Source organism: Ixodes scapularis, unplaced genomic scaffold (assembly GCF_016920785.2).
Source record: "Ixodes scapularis isolate PalLabHiFi unplaced genomic scaffold, ASM1692078v2 PGA_scaffold13__105_contigs__length_92229423, whole genome shotgun sequence".
NCBI lineage: Eukaryota > Metazoa > Arthropoda > Arachnida > Ixodida > Ixodidae > Ixodes > Ixodes scapularis.
In genome coordinates, this window is record NW_024609839.1 from 38736590 (window position 1) to 38756036 (window position 19447).

At 48.1% G+C, this 19447-nt stretch overlaps 2 protein-coding genes across 2 annotated transcripts in view; both read left to right on the forward strand.

Annotated features, from left to right (window-relative positions):
* The window catches only part of LOC115319408 (neprilysin-2-like), a 191629-nt gene extending 187882 nt beyond the window's left edge, over positions 1-3747 (forward strand). The window contains exon 20 of the mRNA XM_040211985.1: positions 3648-3747. Within this exon, the coding sequence (XP_040067919.1) occupies positions 3648-3747 (100 nt within the window). The remainder of the gene's footprint in view (positions 1-3647) is intronic.
* A 3297-nt stretch (positions 3748-7044) lies between these two features.
* LOC120841142 lies at positions 7045-8936 on the forward strand. Its single transcript, XM_040211986.3, has one exon. The coding sequence runs from the start codon at positions 7320-7322 to the stop codon at positions 8778-8780; it is 1461 nt and encodes a 486-aa protein (XP_040067920.1). The 5' UTR covers positions 7045-7319; the 3' UTR covers positions 8781-8936.
* The last annotated feature ends 10511 nt before the right edge of the window (positions 8937-19447 follow it).

Here is a 19447-nt window from a genome sequence, read left to right on the forward strand (position 1 = left end):
ATTTTTTAAGTAAGTTACTTGTTTCGTCTAGTGTCTTCCTTCAAGTTATTTTTATTATCGCATTAGTATTGTTGCTGAAATATTTTTTTTTATTTAGATAAGTCACTTAATTTAAATATTACCATGATCCGAATGTTGCTGTGTAAGTTGACACTTCCAGCTCAACTGCCTTTGTAATGTCAAAATGAAAGTCACTGAAAAGGAATCTCGTTATTTACATTTTGAAGTGGCCTTGATACTTTGTAGACTCCGGCGGGAGGGAAGGGGTCAGTGTTTTAACTGTATAAAAATTGGGGAAGCTGTAGTGGGCGACAGGTTAGAAGTTAACACCGACACTGTGCAGTGTTCTCCATCTTGTAGCCTTTCCACCCGTCCCTCGATTTCGTCATTTCATTGCGGGGTAAGAAACTTAAATATCGTTTTTGTTCCACATTCAGACGACCAGAGGACTCCCAAAGAGCAGCACAATGGATATATTTTCCTCAGAAGACTCCAATGACCGCGTGCATGACCGAGAAGCAACGCTTCTTTCTACTTCTAGAAGATTCGCGTTTATTCTTGACCCGAGTTTGATGGCGAAGAAGGCTACATTAACTTGGCGAGTCAGTTTTCCGAGTGTTTGATACTCGAACCCTCTCGACGGAATGTTCGAAATACCGAGTGTAATAGGTAACGAGCCCATTGTGGCATGGCCGATTCCCTCTCCCGACAACGACGGACTCTCGTGCTGGACAGCTTGTAAGGGTTGTTTATGCTCCGACGTAACTTCGACGGGCGCACCGCCCGCTTGCCTTGGTAGTCTCCGTCGCTATGCGTAACGTGGCGTAGAGCCGCGTAGCCCAGCGCGTGTCGGCGGCTCGCGCGACGAACTAGAGCACTGGTTTTCAAATGGGGGTCCGCTGACCCTTTGGGGTCCCTGAAGGCCGTCTTGGGCCTTTTGGGACCCGGAACCCGAAAGGGGTCCCTGAGGACCATCAGTCAAGCCGAGCAACAATGTTTTTTCGTTGATGAGCTCTGTCCCACTAAGCTAAATAGACCAAACCATACGCGCTGAGTGAGTAAGGGGGCTCAATTAGTTGATTTCATTTACCTTTTTTATAGTAATTGTCAAACTCCTCCCTTCTCTTGGAGGACGGGGTCCCCTATTCTTTCTACCAAGCCAGAAGGAGACCCAAAACATCAGTGGTTAAAAACCACAGGACTATAGAGCACGCTATATTCGCAACGTCACGGGCCGCACCTCGACGACGGTGGCTATCCCAGAATCTCTCGCGCGTGCGCTCCAATCAGGAATCGGAATGTCGGGGGTTCAACGCCAGTCAGAGTGTGTGGGGCGATCATGTTATGTTATGTGTCATGTTATCGTGTTCTCGTGTTGGCGTGTATACTTGACGCCTTTCCGCTCGACTCGGCGAGTTGGTGCGTGGATGGGAAACGCTCCAAGAACGCGCTAGCCCGAGATTCTTTGTAGGCCTACCGAGCAGGACGCACTCGCACGAGGTGCTGTCACAAGCTTCAAGCTCGATGACGTTCCAAATGTGCAGTCAATTAGCACTAGGAATGACCTCATGTGCTAGTCGTCCACATCGGCAGCCGTTCCCGATTGGAAGAACAAACGCCTTCAAATGTGCGAGAACGAGAAACCCAGTGAAACATATCTGAACTATTGAGTCAGTCATACATTTTTATCTCGCGCATCCCAAACTGTAGACGGTGGTATGCGGGTAAGCGATAAAAACGGACCTTAAGCCTGGATAGCTTGTTTTGGCTCCGTTACTGGCGCTATCATTTCGAACGCGTGCATTGTGCCACAGGCATCGTCCGCTTTCTTCGGTGTCACTTTCTGGAGAGGACGTGAAAGGCTAGCTATGATTATAGTACACTGTCCATCTGTAAGAAAGAGGCCGCACCGGAGTATTGAGTGCATCGCTTCCATTGAAGTATCTCTGCGGATTCACGAAAAGTGGCTTTGACACGACTCAAGAGTAAAACAGGTGCGCGTCAAAAGTGTCCGATCCGACGTGTGAACTATCTGAACGACCGTCGGTCAAGACAGGCTTGGTCGGACCGGAGCGTCGGCTCCGGCTTGCGACCAACTTGTCAGATATTCGCCGCTTCCGCCGTCCGACTGTCGGAGGGCCGCAGCCAATGGCGGCACGGATGGCGCGAACGTCACGCTGTCACGGGAAGAGAGGCTCGATCGGGAGAAGAGAATGTAAGAGGTTTGTCGCGCGAATGGTCGTCGTGAACTAAAGGCAACGTACGCCACGGAGTTTTCCCGCACGCACAAAATAAGCTGCTGACTTCGCTCGTCCATAGCAAACCGGCTTTCTTGGACCGATCGAGACCGTGGAGTCCCGAATACACTTCGTTTTATCTTACAATGGACAGCAGCGGACGCTTCGAGGCCATTCCAATGCCGTGGGAGTGTCACGTGAACTTCGGGAGAGACGCAGTAATCCGCTGTGTGAGTAGTCACGTGACTTGTACGCAGTGCTCGCTTCGTCGGCATGGCTCCTAAGGTCCGATGCTGTTCATCCTGGTTGATTGACTTTAAGCAAAAAAGTAACATCTCGTAAAGTCTTCGGACATGTACAGTTATTTGCAATCTAATGAAAACAATTTGTTTAAAATTCAGAGAAACCACAAAAGGCGAGGGGATGAATCATATTTTTGGTTTATAGTCTCGGTGGCGCAAGGTACCGCCCGTTATAAATATAGCCATTAGCTTCCAGCGATCCATACGGTAGAAAGACACCCGGAACTGGGTGGAGCCGAACGAAACGACGCGTCGGAGGAATGTGTCTCCAACTGTCGTGTGCGGGGAGCGGCCATTTTTCCGGTGGTTCGCACGTCGGATCGAATTGCTTTGTCGCGCATATGTCTCGCGCTTCTGGCCAACCCTCCGAGCGGCCGTGGCCAGTTTCGACAGACGCGATATCGTAATCCTTTGTTTCGGCACCAACCATAGCCTTCTCTAGGAGGCTATGCACTAACATTTCTGCGACATTTGGGAGCCGATAATTGCTGCTTCGCACTCGTTATCCTCATAATCCGATGGCTTTTCGAACTGCAAAATACTGCTCCGAATCGCTGCTTTGAAGGACCACACGACACGGAGGGACCACACCTACTCTGGAGGGTAAACCCGGTTGTCCGGGAGCTTCTCAGGAGTGCGTGACATGGCGTAGTGGCAGACGAACGTCGGTATGCTCCGACGCGCGTTTCCTTCGTCGACTTTGGTGTATAAACAGCAACTTACGCCGAAATCTCGACGCTCGCTGCTGCTGTCTGGACGCTCGTTCGCTTTTGCTGAATTTGACGTATCCGTGTAACCCATGAACTATTTACACGAAGTATATTAACGAGACAAGAATAAATCGTTGAGCATGAAATTTAAAATAAAGCTAAAACTTGCTTCTGGTAAAAAAAAGAAGTTTCTTTTATTACTTAGTATTACTCAATAGTCAGGCCCCTAAAGTTGCTGATTATTTAAAATATTTTGTAAGAAGGAACCACTAAAATTTATATAATATCAAAATTCTTCAAATCAAAATATCAACGTACTCTACGAATTTAATCTAGCAGCGTTGATGGTTGGTGATAATATTTTGTACCTTCCTGTGACATGGTTCTCTTATTTACAGGGTAAACGTGGCTTTGATGAACTCTGACGAATTTACACGCGCTTTCAACTGCAGAAGCAATCAAAAGATGAACCCCATACAAAAATGCGTGCTCTGGTAATAAACATGCTCATTAAAAATTGAAAAATAAAGTCATGAAAGAGCACAGCGGAGGGTTTAGCGTTTTATTTAAACATAACTACATTACCAATGATTATTCAGCATGTTCTAGCTCTCTGAAAGCAGTGGATATTTATTAAATGTTAAAAATTATTATAAGAATATTTCGACACAGTAGCATTTGTTTAGTTATTCTGATAATGGACCTCTACGTAGGAGCGTAAATACCCCATTAGTGCAAAGTGCGCTGCCCTCGGGAGACCCACAGGAGCCCAACTTGGGCAGCCCACATTGGACGCAGCTTGGGGCCTAAAGAAGATGTCGGCAGCTAACAAGGGTTTTCTTTATCGGGCGCATAGTGTTTTTTTATGCACAGCCCACATAAGGTACCCCTGTGAACTTCGTTCCGTTCTGGGTCATTTCATAATTTCCCTGCGATGCGGGGTATTGCAGCCCAAATTAGGCTGGTCTTACTTTCCCCGTCTGCTTATAAAAAAAGTGTCGTCATTTTGATATTTATATAAATCTGCATTCTTTGAGAATTTCATAAAACGTCTGAAACTAGAATATAAATAATTCGGCAGTCCCAGGCTACGAAGAGGAAGAAAAACAGTGCACATTTCCGTACAAGTCGTATTTAATATTAATCGGGACACATAGAAAGTTTGAGCCGGCTAAAAACACTCAGCTTTAAAACAGATGATGACGTTCCAACAAGCTTGTTTGCTATTCACCCACAAGGTTAATACCCAGAGTAAACAATTTCAACCCACGTAAAACGACCACCCATACATTCACAAAGAGTAGTAAGTTATTAATCATTAGGGATACCGCAAACATGCTGAAGTTCTAGGTATAAAAGGTTCGAAAATGTCAAAACTTGTTAACGTTAGATTCGAAAAGTACGCACGTTTCTAAAGCCGCTGATGTTCAAAATCAGAAAATTGGAAGTTGTCAATGTTTCTGTACAATTGAGTTCGAGGATTTTAAATTTCTTGACAAATCAACTTTGAAAAATTAATAAACTTCAAATTTACCTAAAATTCGATGTTTCAAAACTTTCAAGATTTCACTTTTTTTTTATGAATAAGCTTGAAAAGTTCGAAAGTTTCGAACATAGGTTTGAGGTATGGAATGACACGGCCGGAGATCGATTTTTGCAGTTTCGAATTAAGATTTCACAGATTCATCTAAAACAATCTCAAAATAGGCTAAAGGTCTTACTGAGAACGTGTCCTTTGTGTCCATTGGATTTTTGGTAAAAAATGTGTCCTTTGGTAAGACCTGGCGGTCTTGTAAATTCGTTCATTAAAATATATAGAGAAGGTGACGCCCGTTACGCTCCAGGCGTAACTTCTTCATTTCGTTTAAGGTTTTGTAGATTTCATAGGATCTCAGGCGTTTTTATATATTATTAAATCCTGTTAAAGCATTTGTGCGTTCATAATTATATCACGTGCATACTGTTCAATTAACAGCAAAGTCAATACATCCACAAGCAAAGAACATGCTATTATTTTCCCTGACACAACAAATAGAGTATTCCACCAAAAATAGATGGAACAACTGTCTGGTATAAGTAGACACCATGATTTGTACGGAACTATAACCTTGGTAGACACAAAATTCGAAAAAGAAGGTAATTAACAATATTATATCTGATCTTGTCAAAAAAAGAGGAAACGAAAAAAGCAAGTAATAGAATTCATCAACTAATGGTATAGCTTGCGAAGCCTCGTGAAAATAGCTGTCGTGCCTGGAATAAAACACAGGACATTCAAGAAGGTCAGTAATAATTATTGTAAGCTACCGAACCTTATACGTTTCTTGTTTGAAAGACGATAATGTTTTAGTTTCTTGACTTTAATCAACATTTTGCTTATGTGTTTCAACATAGGAAGTGATCAGAAACACGGTAAGCAAGATCACCTAAAATAATATATGACCTAAAAGGATATGAAGTAGTAGATATCCTAAGTGCAATTTTTATTAATTACTAGTTGAAAGAGTGACAATTTGTACCCTAAAATAATGCCTAGATTTAATTAAAAAGGTGGCTGGAAGTATTGATGGCATAAATACGCTATGGTGTCTCACAAATTAGTAAAATAGAGTTTGCCACACTCTTAATTTCCAAGCAAACTGTTTGGAACAAAGACAAGATCTTCATCTTTGATAAGACTTTTAATGGCAATAATGACAACCACTTCCATTGTTGTGTGGCTATTCAGAGTTAACAAAATCATATAACTGTGGAAAATGTATTGAAAAACATATGTAATTTCAGGTAATAAATATGACGACTAATTTTAGAACATGTTATTTAACTTTAAAAAGTTGTACCACTTCATTTATTCATTTTCATTGATATTCTTATTCAAATAAATATGACGACTAATTTTAGAACATGTTATTTAACTTTAAAAAGTTGTACCACTTCATTTATTCATTCAATTAATGTTAAGCTCTTTATTGTTTTATTATTTTTTATTATACCTGACAATATTTAGCACATGTTGAAGCATAACTATAGATTTTTTTTTGTATTTAGTGGTAAAAGATTGCTTTCTTTATAGTCAATAACTATGACGATAGCTTTCTGAACAAAGTTCATGACGTAATCAGTACAGTGACTTTGCGATCTCCCACACAAAACTTCATCCTTCTGAGTGATTTTAACTGTCAAAATATTGTGTTGTCGGCGGAAACAGCTTACGCAAGCCCCTTTTTGTCTGACAGTGACAAATTCCTCAAATTATGTTCGGACTACAACCAGAATTACGTCCTCCCGTGCCTCAGTGTTAGGTCTTGTATTGTCAACCTTCGCCGACCTTGTTTTCTCTATTACCTATCTACCCGGTTTTAGTGACCTTTTATTGCTGCCTTTTACCTTAAATATTACCACAAGCCATTCCCCGAAAATAGTTAAACAGATTCGTGATTACGGAAAAGCTAATTCTATTATTTTTATTTTTTTAGTTACTTTGTGAAAATTTCTTCGAACGCTCTGTAAATGAAAATTGGTGTCTGTTTCCAAACAAAGTTAACTATCTAATAAGCACATATATTCCTGTTGGCACATTATCATCCAAAAGTAATTCCCCTTAGTATAACACCAGACTTAAGCGACTTTCCAATAAAAAGAACCGCCTCTTTCGTGCAGCCAAACTTTCAAAACAAGAGAGTCATCTTAACGCCTATCATTGCGCCGAACAGTTATATAAACGTGCAGTATTTGCTGTAAAACGCAACTTTTTTACTAACGTGTTGCCCACAATTTTATCTAGGGGCGCTGCGAGCGGTGGTCGGAGGCGGACGTGTGTCGCGTCGGCTCCGCGTTACTGTGCTCATTTGTGCGGTGTTTCTGGCTCTATTTTCTTGAAAGTGGTGTCAAAGTGTCCGGCTCGTCGAGAGGAACTCATCGATATCGGTGGTGAGTCATTCCATCGATTTATTGGGACTTTACGGACTTGGAAAGGTGGTGACGGCGAGGCGGGGGCAGTTAGGCCTAACCGAGTACGGGAAGGTAGGCCTAACACCGGCGTGGTGGCGACGGAGGTGCAAGGGGACGGCATGGAGGCTGATGTCGGCCGGAATGCTGGGAATATGGTCGTGGAATTGCCCGGAGAAGAATTGGATCCGGAGGATTGTGCGGGTTGGATGAAAGTGCGTACGAATGGAAGATCGGACGGCTCTGCGGAGGCTAGACCTAATTCCCATGTGGCCAGGCGGGTGATAGAGAGAATAGAGAGGGGAGCCAAGATGCCGAGGGTATTGCCCCGGGAGGCCATTAAGGTGATCATGAGGCCAAGAGGAGGTCTGGATCTGTCCAGGGTGTCTATCGTGAAAGTGATGTGTGCGATTGGCAAGGCGGCGCGTGTGGAGATGGAGGATATGGGCAAGGATACGTTATGCCCGAATGTTCAACAGAACATTGTGGTGGTGTGCACTGAGGATGAACAGCGGGCGAGGAGATATGCGAACGTGGAGGTGTTGGTGGTGGAAGGGAAGAGCTTCGAGACGAAGGCGTACGTGGCGGCTCCGTATGGGACGACGAAGGGAGTCATCAGAGGTGTGCCGTTGGAGCATTCGGCGGAGGACATTGACAGGAACGTGGTGGGCCCGAGGAATCCGACTGCGAGGGCGACACAGCGCATTGGATCGTCGGCTACGGTCATTGTGGTCTTTGAAGGTGAAGTGGTGCCAAGACAAGTGTATTATGGTGGAGGAGTTTTGAGATGTTCTTTGTATAGGAAGCATTTTGAGGTCTGTTTTGTGTGTGGGAGGGTAGGACATCGCTCGGATGTCTGCCCTACCCCGGAGATGAAGCGGTGTATGGGGTGTGGGGTTAGTGGGCAACAGGAGCACGAGTGCACCCCTAGGTGCAAGCTATGTGGGGGACAACACGTGACCGGGGATAGGGTGTGTAGGAATAGGTTCCGCACACCGTATATTGTACGGAAAAGGTTGTGGGAACGTAAAGAGTTGGATCATGAGTCGAGAGGGGGCTCCCTTTCCGGTGCAGGGGCTCTGAGGGGAGAAGATTTTCCGGACTTGGGAGGGTCCAGGTCGGTTTCGAGGGAAAGGGGGGATAGTAGGTCGAGGAGTAGGAGCAGAGGGGAGGAAAGACAGGTGTCATGGGCACAGGTGGTGAAGTCGGATGATGAGGAGATGGAAAAGCTCAGGGAGGATAATAGGCGGCAGGCCGGGGAGATCATGGAGCTGAGGAAGGAGAACAAAGGGCTGATGGAGAAGGTTGAGGAGCTCACCGGGGTTATTAAGCAATTGGCGGCTAAGGTGGAGAAGATTGCGGCGGAGGGGGAGCCTTCTCATCTGGGGGCGCCACCGGCTAAGAGAAAGAGTGCGGGGGGTGGAGGTGGTAGTGATGTGTCGGGAATGGAGAAGCAGATAATAGATTTGAATGAGAGGGTGGTGCGGCAGGAGGGAGGGTTGAGGAAGGTGAATGAGAAGTTGGATGAGGTGGCAAGGGTTGTCATGGGGATTGAGTCGTTCTTAACACAATGGAAGAAGTAGTTAAGGTTTGGGTTTGGAATTGCAATGGATACAAGGGCAGGAAGGCGGTGCTTCAGCAATATGTGCAGGCGGCAGAGGAGAAGCCGGATGTCATTATGTTACAGGAGGTGGGGCCGAATGATGTGGGGCTTTCGGGATACGTGGCCTATGGGGTGAAGGTAGTGTCAAAGGGGGGTAGGAGTGGTGTTTGTACGTTGGTTAGACGGGGGTTGCCGGTGGTGGAAGGGAAGTTGGAGGGGGAGAAGAATGTGGAGTTTCTGGCCTTGGAGGTGGTGTTTGGCAAGAGTGGTGTTTGTTTGTGTAATGTGTACAACAGCCCAAAGTATGGGAGGCAGAGGTTTGGGAAACTTTTCAGGGAATGTGTGAGATGGGCTGGGGATGGGGGCCTGGTGGTGGCTGGGGATTTCAATGCGAGACATGAGGAGTTTGGGTATGTGGACAACACGGCTAAGGGGAGGAATTTGTTGAGGGACTCAGAGGATGTAGGCTTGATTTTGGTGTCGGATTCTCGGCATCCCACGTTGATGGCTAAGACGGCGGTGCAGAGAGAGACGATGCCGGATTTGGCTTTTGTTAGGGGGGTAGATGTGGAGTGGAGAAATACGGGCATGGATTTGGGCAGTGATCACAGGGTAGTAGAGGTTTTGGTACATTTGGGGGGCAGAAGAAAGGGGAAGAGGAGGCACAAGGTGGTGGATTGGGGCGCCTTTAGGAGGGGTGGTGATATGGGGGGGGGGGGGGGGTTGTCGATGTGAAGGAGTGGTCTGAGGCAGTTGTAAAAGCGGCGAGGGAAGCGAGTAGTGAGGTGGAGGTGGATGCAGAGTTGGAGGGGGAATTGAATAGCAGGTTGGTAGGTTTGATGGAGGCGAAGGAGGCGTTGTATCGCAGGTGGAGGGAACATAGGGGTAATAGGAGGTTGCGGAAGAGGGTAGCGGAGATGAATAGAGAAATTGCAAGGTACAGTGAAGAACTGGCGAGGCAGCAGTGGGACGATGTGTGCGTAAGGGCGGGAGGTAGGTTGCAGATGGGGGAAACATGGAGGTTGTTAAGGCATTTATTGGATGGGACGCGGACTCGTAGTTATCAAAGGGGAAGGTTAGGTGAGGCTCTGTATGGAGCTAGGAAGGAATTGGGGGAGGAGGGGTTTAGGAGGGCTCTGATGGACAAGTACCTTCCTAGGGTGGGGGGAGTGAATTTTCCGGGCTATAAGGGGGAGGTGAATGAGGATCTGGATAGGGCTGTGGAGACGTGGGAAGTGAGGGCGGCGTTGCAGAGGGTGAAAACGAGGTCTGCGTCAGGGCCGGATGGGGTTAGTAACAATATGCTGCGTAACTTGGGGGAAGAAGCTGTTGAGGTGCTCACGGGGCTGTTTAATAGGTGTTGGGAGAGCGGGGAGGTGCCTGAAGAATGGAAAACGGCTAGGATGGTGTTGTTGGCTAAGCCGAATAAACCGGTGGGGGTGCAGAATTTTAGACCGATTTCGCTTACGTCGTGTGTTGGTAAGGTTTTGGAGCACGTGGTATTGCGAAGGTGGAATAATTTTCTGGAAGGGAGGGGGGTGTTTAGTGATACTATGTTCGGATTTAGGGAGGGGTTGTGTGCACAGGATGCAATGTTGTTACTTAAGCATGAGGTTGTGCAGTCGAGGAAAGTGGGGGTTGTGTTGGGATTGGATCTCAAGAGTGCCTTTGATAGGGTGCAGCATTCGGCCATATTAGAAAGAATGTCGGAGTTGGGGTTGGGGAAGAGGAGCTATGAGTATGTGAGGAGCTTCTTGACTGGGAGGAGCGCGGAATTGGTTGCTGGGGAGTACGAGGTTGGGAAGAGGGGGTTGGGATGTATAGGTACGCCGCAAGGCGCGGTTATCTCGCCGATGTTGTTTAATTTGGTCATGGCAAAGGTGGGGAAGAGGTTAACGAGAGAAGGGATCGGTCACTCCATTTATGCGGATGACTTGACGTTGTGGTGTGTTGGTAAGGGCGTGGAGGAGACTAGAGATACGTTGCAACGAGGGATTGATGCTATTGAGGAAGAGTTGGCGGATACAGGGTTGGAGTGCAATCATGAGAAGTCGGCGTATGTTGTGGTGGGGCCGAGGAGTAGGAGATGGCAGGATGTGGAGTTGAGGGCGAATGGGGGAATGATACCTAGAGTTAAGGAGCTGAGAGTGTTGGGACTGTGGTTACAGGAGGCTAGGGGTAATGGCGTGATGTTGGGTAAGTTGCAAAGGAAGGTCGGGGCAGCGATGCAGATGGTTAGGAGGGTGGCTAGTAGGAGGAGGGGTATGAAGGAGGAGAGTGTTTTGAGGCTGGTGCAGGCTTTTGGGATGAGCCACATCGCGTATGTGGCTGGGTATCTGAAGTGGGGGGTGACGGAGAAAGGGAAGATTAATGCTCTGATACGTAGGATATATAAGGCGGCGATTGGGTTGCTGGCATGTACTAGCACGGAGATGATGGAGCGATTGGGTGTGCATAATACATTGGAAGAGGTGATAGAAGCGCAGAGGATCTCGCAGACGGAGAGGTTGAGGGGGTCTGCGGTGGGGCGTAGGGTGTTGAGCAGGGTGGGGGTGGGTGCTGAGGCTGGCAGGGGGGGATTGGAAAGGATTAAGGATGAGGACATGAGGAGGTTGAGGGTTAGGCCGGTGCCGAGGCACATGCACCCGGAACGGGATAAGGGGCGTAGGCAGGCAAGGGCGCAGGCGCTGTATAGGCTGTATGGGAAGGAGGAGGGTAGTGTTTATGTGGACGGAGCTTTTGATGGGGACCGGGGGGTGGCTGTGGTTGTGGCGGCTAAAGATGGTAGGGTGGTTACAGCGTCGGGATTGAGATGTGACAGTGCGGAAGAAGTTGAGGAGGTGGCGGTTGCAATGGCAATTTCTATCGAGGGTGTAAGGAAGGTATTTAGTGATGCAATGGGGGTTGTCAGGCGCTTCATGAATGGAACGGTGAGTGAGAGGGCTAAGAGGTTGATCAGTGTGAAGGGACAAGTGGAACTAATATGGAGCCCTGCACATGAGGTGGGGAATGATATGGCCGACTGCTGCGCCCGAGGACTCTTAGGCCGGGCTTCGCAGGAGGGGTCGTATGTGCCGGTGGGTTATGGAGAGTATCTTGAATGTTGCAGACGGGATAGGAGGAGGTTCCCGGAACCTCACAAGGATTTGTGTCGGGAGGATGCGGTGCTTTTTAGGCAGTTGCAGGTGATGTGTGTGTATACCCCGGTGTTGGGGAGACATGTGGACCCAGGGAATTTTGAGAGTGACTTGTGCAGGGTATGTAAGGACAGTCGGGCAACGCTGCAGCATATTGTGTGGGACTGTGAACAACGGGGGCACGAGGCATCGGGGACCCAGGACTGGCCGGAGGACTTCGAGGATGGTGTGATGTGTGTGGACTTGGAGGGACAAAGGGGTTTCGTCCAGCGAACCCGGCGCTTGCTTCACCGGCAGACTGTGCGTAGGTGTGTTGGTGAAGGGGTGACGGAGGGGTAGGGGTTTTCGCAGGACCAATAAAGAGGTTTTCCACCACCACCACAATTTTATCTAAAAATTTTCGCCACTTTTGGAACTTAATCAAACCTATTGATAACCACTGTGGTCTGAAGCTTACAAACGCAGATGCGGAACGAGTAGGTCAAGATGAGTGTGCATCATTGCTAAACGATATATTTATACAATATTTTTCTTCCACCGATGTTTCTGTGTACCCCAACTTTAATGGCCCTGACTTTTGACCAATCTATCCAATATTAATATCATATGATGCTATAGCTGCAATAATTAACAACCTCAAGCTCTCCTCTTCATCCGGTATTGACAATATAAACTCTAAATTCTTAAACAACACGAAGTCGTATTCATCAGCTACACTATCAATGATTATTAAGCAATTATTGGACGAAGACAAAGCTACGCATCGGACGTGTGTTCTAGTCTCCTCTATTTTCATTGAATATTTTGCTTACGTCGACTTTATATCAGCAAGTAGCTTCACAACGTCATCGGGAGGTCCGTATAGTCCCCTCCAGAGCCTTCTCACCCTTCGATCCGGTTTTTAAACCGGCGAGGTATGGACACCACGACCGCCCCTCCAGCTGCCATGGATGAAACACTCGACCCGACCGCGCAGGATGACGCCGAGCCTGTCCGACTCGCTGATTGAAGACACTGAAGGTCCCTTCCAGGAAGCGACATGCAGAAAGAAGAGACGCTGCAGCAGCCACAACTCTGGCTCCAGCGACGCGTCCATCGTCACCCTCCCAGAGCCGACAGTTGGTCTGGTGGTTCTGTTCACGCCACTGAATCCAGACGTGAGCATCGACTCCATTGATTCGGTCCGCGTCTCTAATACCCTGGAGACGCTGGTGCCCTCATGCGTCATTGAGGCTCGGATCAACAGGCGAAAAAATCTTCTCGCGGTTGACACCCGGAATGGCCAGACAACGCGGGTGCTTCTAGGCTTGACCACGCTTTGCGGCATGAAAGTTCGAGCCTTTGAGCCCCGTGGAAAAGTTTCCAGTGTAGGCATCGTGCGCAACGTTGACATCGCTCTCTCAGACACTGAGATCGTCGGAGCGCTACGGTCAAGTGTAAGCATCCGTTGTGTTCGTCGGCTTGGAAAATCAAGCACAGTTCGCATTGAGTTTGCATCTGCCACACTTCCCCAACACATCTCCGTTGGCTTGGTCCGGCATGAAGTCGACCTGTACGTTAACAACCCTCTGCAATGCCACCGATGCGGGCTCTTCGATCACGTTGCGGCTGGCTACAAGAGGAAGTTGGCTTGCCTCCGCTGTGCGCAGCCCCAAGCAACTGCGCAGTGTGACGCCTCTGACCGCCACTGCGTAAACTGCAACAAGTCGCATGAAGCAACATCTCACATATGCCCGTTCTGGCAAGCCGAGCGCACCGTGTGCCGCTATCGCTGCGAGAACAACGTGCAGTTTGCGCAAGCACGAGCAGCATTTGACAAGCCTACTGATGCCCAGGCTGTGCCGGAAGCACAAGCTGCACCAGAAGTCGTCGGCTCTTCCCCGGAACACCCACAAAGGCGAAGACATTCGCGACGACGCCAGGTGCAACAAAACTGCGCTGATAAATCGACCTCTTCACCTCTCCCCGAGACATCACGTGCAGTAAACATCGATCCAGGTACCACGTCGGTCCCCGTGTCCTCCGTCAACAAAAACGAGAAACGAAGCTTCAAAGACGTACAGCAGCTCTAGAACGTCGGCTCCTCAAGTGCAAATGCGGCCTACACCAAAGCCTGCACAGGAACTCCCAGACACCGCACCGAAAATCGCAGATTCGCGTCCGCCTCAAATTTTCTCCGGCTCCTCTTCGTTCTCTAGCATCGTTCGCCAGATATTCATTGCAGTACGAGAATTTTTACCATTCATAAAGTACTCATGGGCAGACAAATTACTGCATTTCATTGGACTGATAGAACCTTTAATCGAAAGCTTCCTGCGATGAAGGTCCTTATCATGCTTAGCATTATCTATATGGCAGTCTGTCCCTCTATTTTACAATGGAACGCCCGCAGCATCGCCTCTAAACTACCTGAGTTGCAATATTATCTTGCCTCTATGCCAGTGCCTATACTTGCAATCTCGTAAGGCCGGCTCCCACCTGGATCTCGAATTCAGCCATATGTTTATTATGGAAGTGCCGTATCTGACCCAAACAGCCTGTCGCGAGCATCGGTTTTTGTTCACTCCACCATCCAACAAGCTGCAGAAGATGTCACATATGTGTACCGAAACAGCAGAGTTCGCGGCTTGCACTGTCATATTTGGTTCTTTTAGGATGACTATTGTATCCGTGTATATATCTCCTGCGGGTCGCTTCGATGCGAAGAGCATTCAAATTTTACGTCGACACTTTCCCGGTTCTCTGCTTTTATGTGGAGACTTTAACGCGCATCACCCTTCGTGGGGTAGTGAACGCACGACGCCGCGGGGCACATCCCTTGCAGACGCCATTGAATCTACAGACTTGGTGCTCTTAAATGATGGCTCTCCAACATTTTTCGGCCATCGCGGGAAGCCTAGCGTCCTCGACCTTAGTTTCGCCTCGCCCGATCTTGACGTATATTGGTCGCTGGACGTGGACACACGCGCGGAAGCGATCATCTCCCAGTTTTGATGAGTATACCCAGGGTGGGCCGCTTGCCGCGTCGTCTTTACCATGTAACCAATTGGGACCTGTTCTGGAAAAGTCTTGTGTCTCTCGATTCGTCAGAGGATATACTAAAAGCCATTCCAAGCTGCCTCGTCCAATCTACAACAAGAATCACATTCAGAGTATCGCAACCTAGCCCGGACTTGAAATTTTTTCGTTTTCGGGCAGCTCGCCGTCGTGCCCAGCGCCGTGCGCTCCGCTCTGGCAAGATCGCCGATTGGGTGGAGTGTCGCCGTATAACGTCAGCCTTACGCCGGCACACCCGACTACTTCGTCGCAGACAATTTCGCCAGTTCTGCTCGTTGCTGACCCCATGTACACCGAAGCCGAAGGTCTATAAAGTGCTCAGAGGTATAAGTGGATCTCCGACACCTCGAGACGTGTTCGTTGCTCTTAGTTTAAAAACTGGCTTGGTATTATGTCAACTTGCCGACGAATTTGCAATACGCTTTGTCGTTGCTCCACGCTCTGTAAGGTCATCGCGGAACCTATCGCTGACTGGCTCACCGCGAAGTCCGCAGAATCTGGACCACCCCCTCACCATGTCAGAACTGGAAGCTGCTCTTCGAAGGTGCAGGCGTCACAGCGCTCCCGGGCCTGATCACATAACATATCAAGCATTACGAAATCTCAGCTATCAGTCACGCAGCTCCTTACTCGAACGTCTAAATTCAGTTTGGTCTTCGGGTGTGATCCCTCGAGAATGGAAACACGCATTAATAACACCCCTTTTAAAGCGCGGCAAGCCCTCCTCGGAGTTGTCATCCTATCGCCCGATATCTTTGACGTCATGCGTTGGCAAGCTTTTAGAGCGCCTGGTCCTTACACGCCTTCAGTGGTTCCTCGACGATACTGAAGCTCTTCCCCCTGAGCTCGCAGGATTCAGAAGCGAGCGTTGCACCGCTGACTGCATTGCGACTCTCACGTCAGCATTGGAAGACGACCGTTCCCAGGGACATACAGGCTTGGCAGTATTTTTAGACGTGGAACGCGCATTTGACTCTGTTCCCCATGATGTTGTTCTTGCGTGCTTGAGACATCTTGGCGCAACGGGAAGGATGTTAAGATATTTCGAAGACTTCCTGAACGGCAGGGCTATCAGTGTCCGCCTGGGAACGTTTAAAGGTGCCGTTCGCCCACTGCTGCGGAGACTACCTCAAGGTAGCTGTCTAAGCCCGACACTCTTCAACGTCGTAATGGCAACGCTACCACTCTGCATGGACTCATCGCCTCATCCTAGTGGTATGATAATTTATGCTGACGACATTTGTTTGTGGGCTTCCCAATCCGATCGCCGTATACTTCGCCCTTTTATGCAAACCTGCCTTAAACGAGTTGCAAACATGCTAGAAGACCTCGGCCTCTCCATCTCGGCAGAAAAGACGGCTGTGCTCGCATGTTCCCGCCGTCCTCTTCGCCACGGGTTTCCAAGTTTAACTTTATCTGGCATCCGATTGCTACGTGTGCGAAACTACCGTAATCTGGGCGTTGATCTCGACTCGCGGCTCTGCTGGCGTCGCCACGTAACTACTCTTGTACGACAAAGCACGATGACAACCTCTCTTATTCGTAGGCTTCATGGTCTTGATTGGGGACCAACTCCTCGAGCCCTAACTAACGTGCATCGAGCGCTGAACCTGTCTCGGATTCTTTATGTCGCGCCGTACTTGCCCCCTACTCGCTCTCTGTGGGATCAGCTGGAACGACGTCATCGCGCTGGACTAAGGATGGTCCTAGGACTCCCCTCTTACTCTCGAATAAAGGCCAGGTGGATTGAGGCCCAGGAAATGCCAGTATCTTTGCACGCTAAGGAACGAGCTCTTCGCCATCTGGTTCGACTCGCCCAGTCGAGCAGCGGTGGTTCTCTTTACGAGGATATCCAACGGCGGCATTGTTCGCATTATGGCAGACACTGCAACACTTTGATAGAGGCGCTCGGATCTACACCAGCTGTTCAGCGTTCTCCAGCCGATTCACCGTGGAGTGAGCATCCATTCACCGTATATGATGACATCCCTGGCTTTCATGGAAAATCACAGCATTCCTCGCTGGTCAGCCGCGCCTTGACGGAAGACGTCCTGGCGTCCCGCCACGCTTCATTTAAGATCATATTCACTGATGGCTCTGTTAATCTCATTAACGATTCCGCGTCTGCGGCATACCATATCCCATCAGAACACCATTCTTGGTCAGGACGGCTTGATCAAGCTGTTTCATTGACTACGGCCGAGCTTTGTGGAATTCACGCAGCTCTTCTTTATATCTTGAAAAGGCCACCAGAAAACTGGCTACTCGCAACGGACTCCCAGTGTGCAGTGCGAAGCATTCGAAGTGGCAGAGGCGTTAATGCCAACATGACTCGTGAGATATTTAACTTGGGACGTCTACTTGTTTTCCGAGGCTGTAGCATTCGAGTGCAATGGATACCTTCACATGTCGGCATTCTTGGCAATGAAAAGGCGGACCAACTGGCTTCCAACGCTCTGCTCCTACCTACTGCTACTTTACAGAGTCCGACCCAGACTGACTCAAAAATAGCAATCCAAACCTGGATACAGCATAGACATCCGGTTTCAAGAATTGCAGCGCATGACCCGCCTCCCCTGGCATGTACGCGGGGCTTAACACGCAAGTTTGCTTCCCTTCTTCACCGTCTTATAGATCAGATTCCGCTTATACAAACGTTAACTTGTACCGGATTGGAAAAGCGGCCAGCCCTAATTGCTAACACTGTGACCAACAAGAGACAATTCAACATATATATTTTTAAGTGCGAACACTACGCATCCGAACGAATTGAATTCTTGAACTGCCTGAGAGGGCTGGACATTCCTTTCACGCTCGAAGCTACATTTTTTCCGAAGGGACCAACTTCCACGTGCATACGGCTGAGAAAATTTGTGTTTTTTTTTTTTTTGGCGCGTGCGAACTACCCTCAAGACTGTGACTGTGTCGTGTAAGAAACTTTAGAACGAACGGTAGCCTATACTTCGTTTTGCCTTATCTGCGGGCGGGGCCGGGGCTGAGAGCGCGAGACCAGCGCTTTTAGCGCTTCTCCCCAGCTCGCGTGCTCGAGCAAAGCCTGAGCGCGCAGAGCTTTCGTGCTCGCGCTTCCAGCTTTGCCTTCGCTCGCACGTGGGGTGAAACGAAGTATATGTTAGGTCGATATAAGTACTCTCATTATTTATTTTGTGCTTGCTGGTGCGCGCTATGGGGTTCTGTCGTGTATAGCATTGTTTGAACGTATGTCACAGTTCGTATTAACGGCCCTAATCACTTTTGTTTGTTTTTTTGTTTTTTTTTATTTTCGCCCGCGAAACGTAGTCATTATTTTGCTGACGCTGCCCTCGTCATTCCCGGACCCCTTCACCACCATATTTTCCCTTCCCTTTCCCCGCATTCACCCTCATCAACCTACAATAACCCAGGCCCGTGAAACGTGCCCACCGTGAGAGAGGCAAATGTCACGTCTGGCAAACAATACAATTAACCAACCAACCAACCAACCAACCAATTATTGGAGGAAGGCTGCCTTCTCGAAGACTGGAAAGTTGGAAAGGTGACTCCAATTCCTAAAAGTGGCAACCACTCCTCACCGAATAACTTCCGGCCAATTTCTTTAACATCCATTCGTTGTAAGATACTCGAACATATCATATATTCTAACCTCGCATGTTTTCTAAAATCTAATTCTTTTTTTTTTTTTTTTCACTCAACTCAGCACGGCTTCCACAAATCATTTTCTAGCGAAACACAGCTTCCGCTCTTCACTAATAAGCTTCATTCTGTCCTTGACCATGGCTCCCAGATAGACTGCGTTTTCCTTGATTTCTCTAAGGCCTTCGATAAAGTTTATCGCCGCCTACTCCTATTAACACTTAGCAAACTCAACATTGATCCGAACGTGCTACGCTGGATAGAATCGTTTTTAACCAACCGTTCTCAATTTGTGCATGCCAATGGTACTAACTCTTCACTTTCTCCCGTAGCATCTGGAATTCCCCAGGATTTCGTGTTAGGTCCGCTACATTTCCTCATCTATATTAATGATCTATCTGAATGTATCTTCTCTCATATTGGTTCATTTGCTGATGATTGTGCACTATATAGAGAAATAACAAATAACTCGGACATCTCTATTTACCAATCTGCTCTTAACTCTGTATCTAGCTGGTGCGACAAGTGGTTGATGCAACTCAATCTTAATAAATGTAAATCCATGAGAGTTTCCCGTCATACTAACATATACTCGAATTACTACATTCACGACGCTCCGCTGCAGGCTGTTTCCTAGGTGTTTACATAACTTCTGATCTTTCCTAGGAAACTCACACTAACTACACTCTCAAGAAAAAAGGGTGTCAAAAGGTGTATTCTTACACCCTTTGTCCCACATAATACACCCCAGAATTTCAATTCGACGTACAGTGCCCTACAGTCGAACAGAGGGCCGGAAATTTTACGAGGGGCTTGATAGCCC

Excerpts from the sequence above, each read along its gene's own strand:
- LOC120841142 (XM_040211986.3), top strand. The coding sequence starts at position 7,320 with ATGGAGGCTGATGTCGGCCGGAATGCTGGGAATATGGTCGTGGAATTG.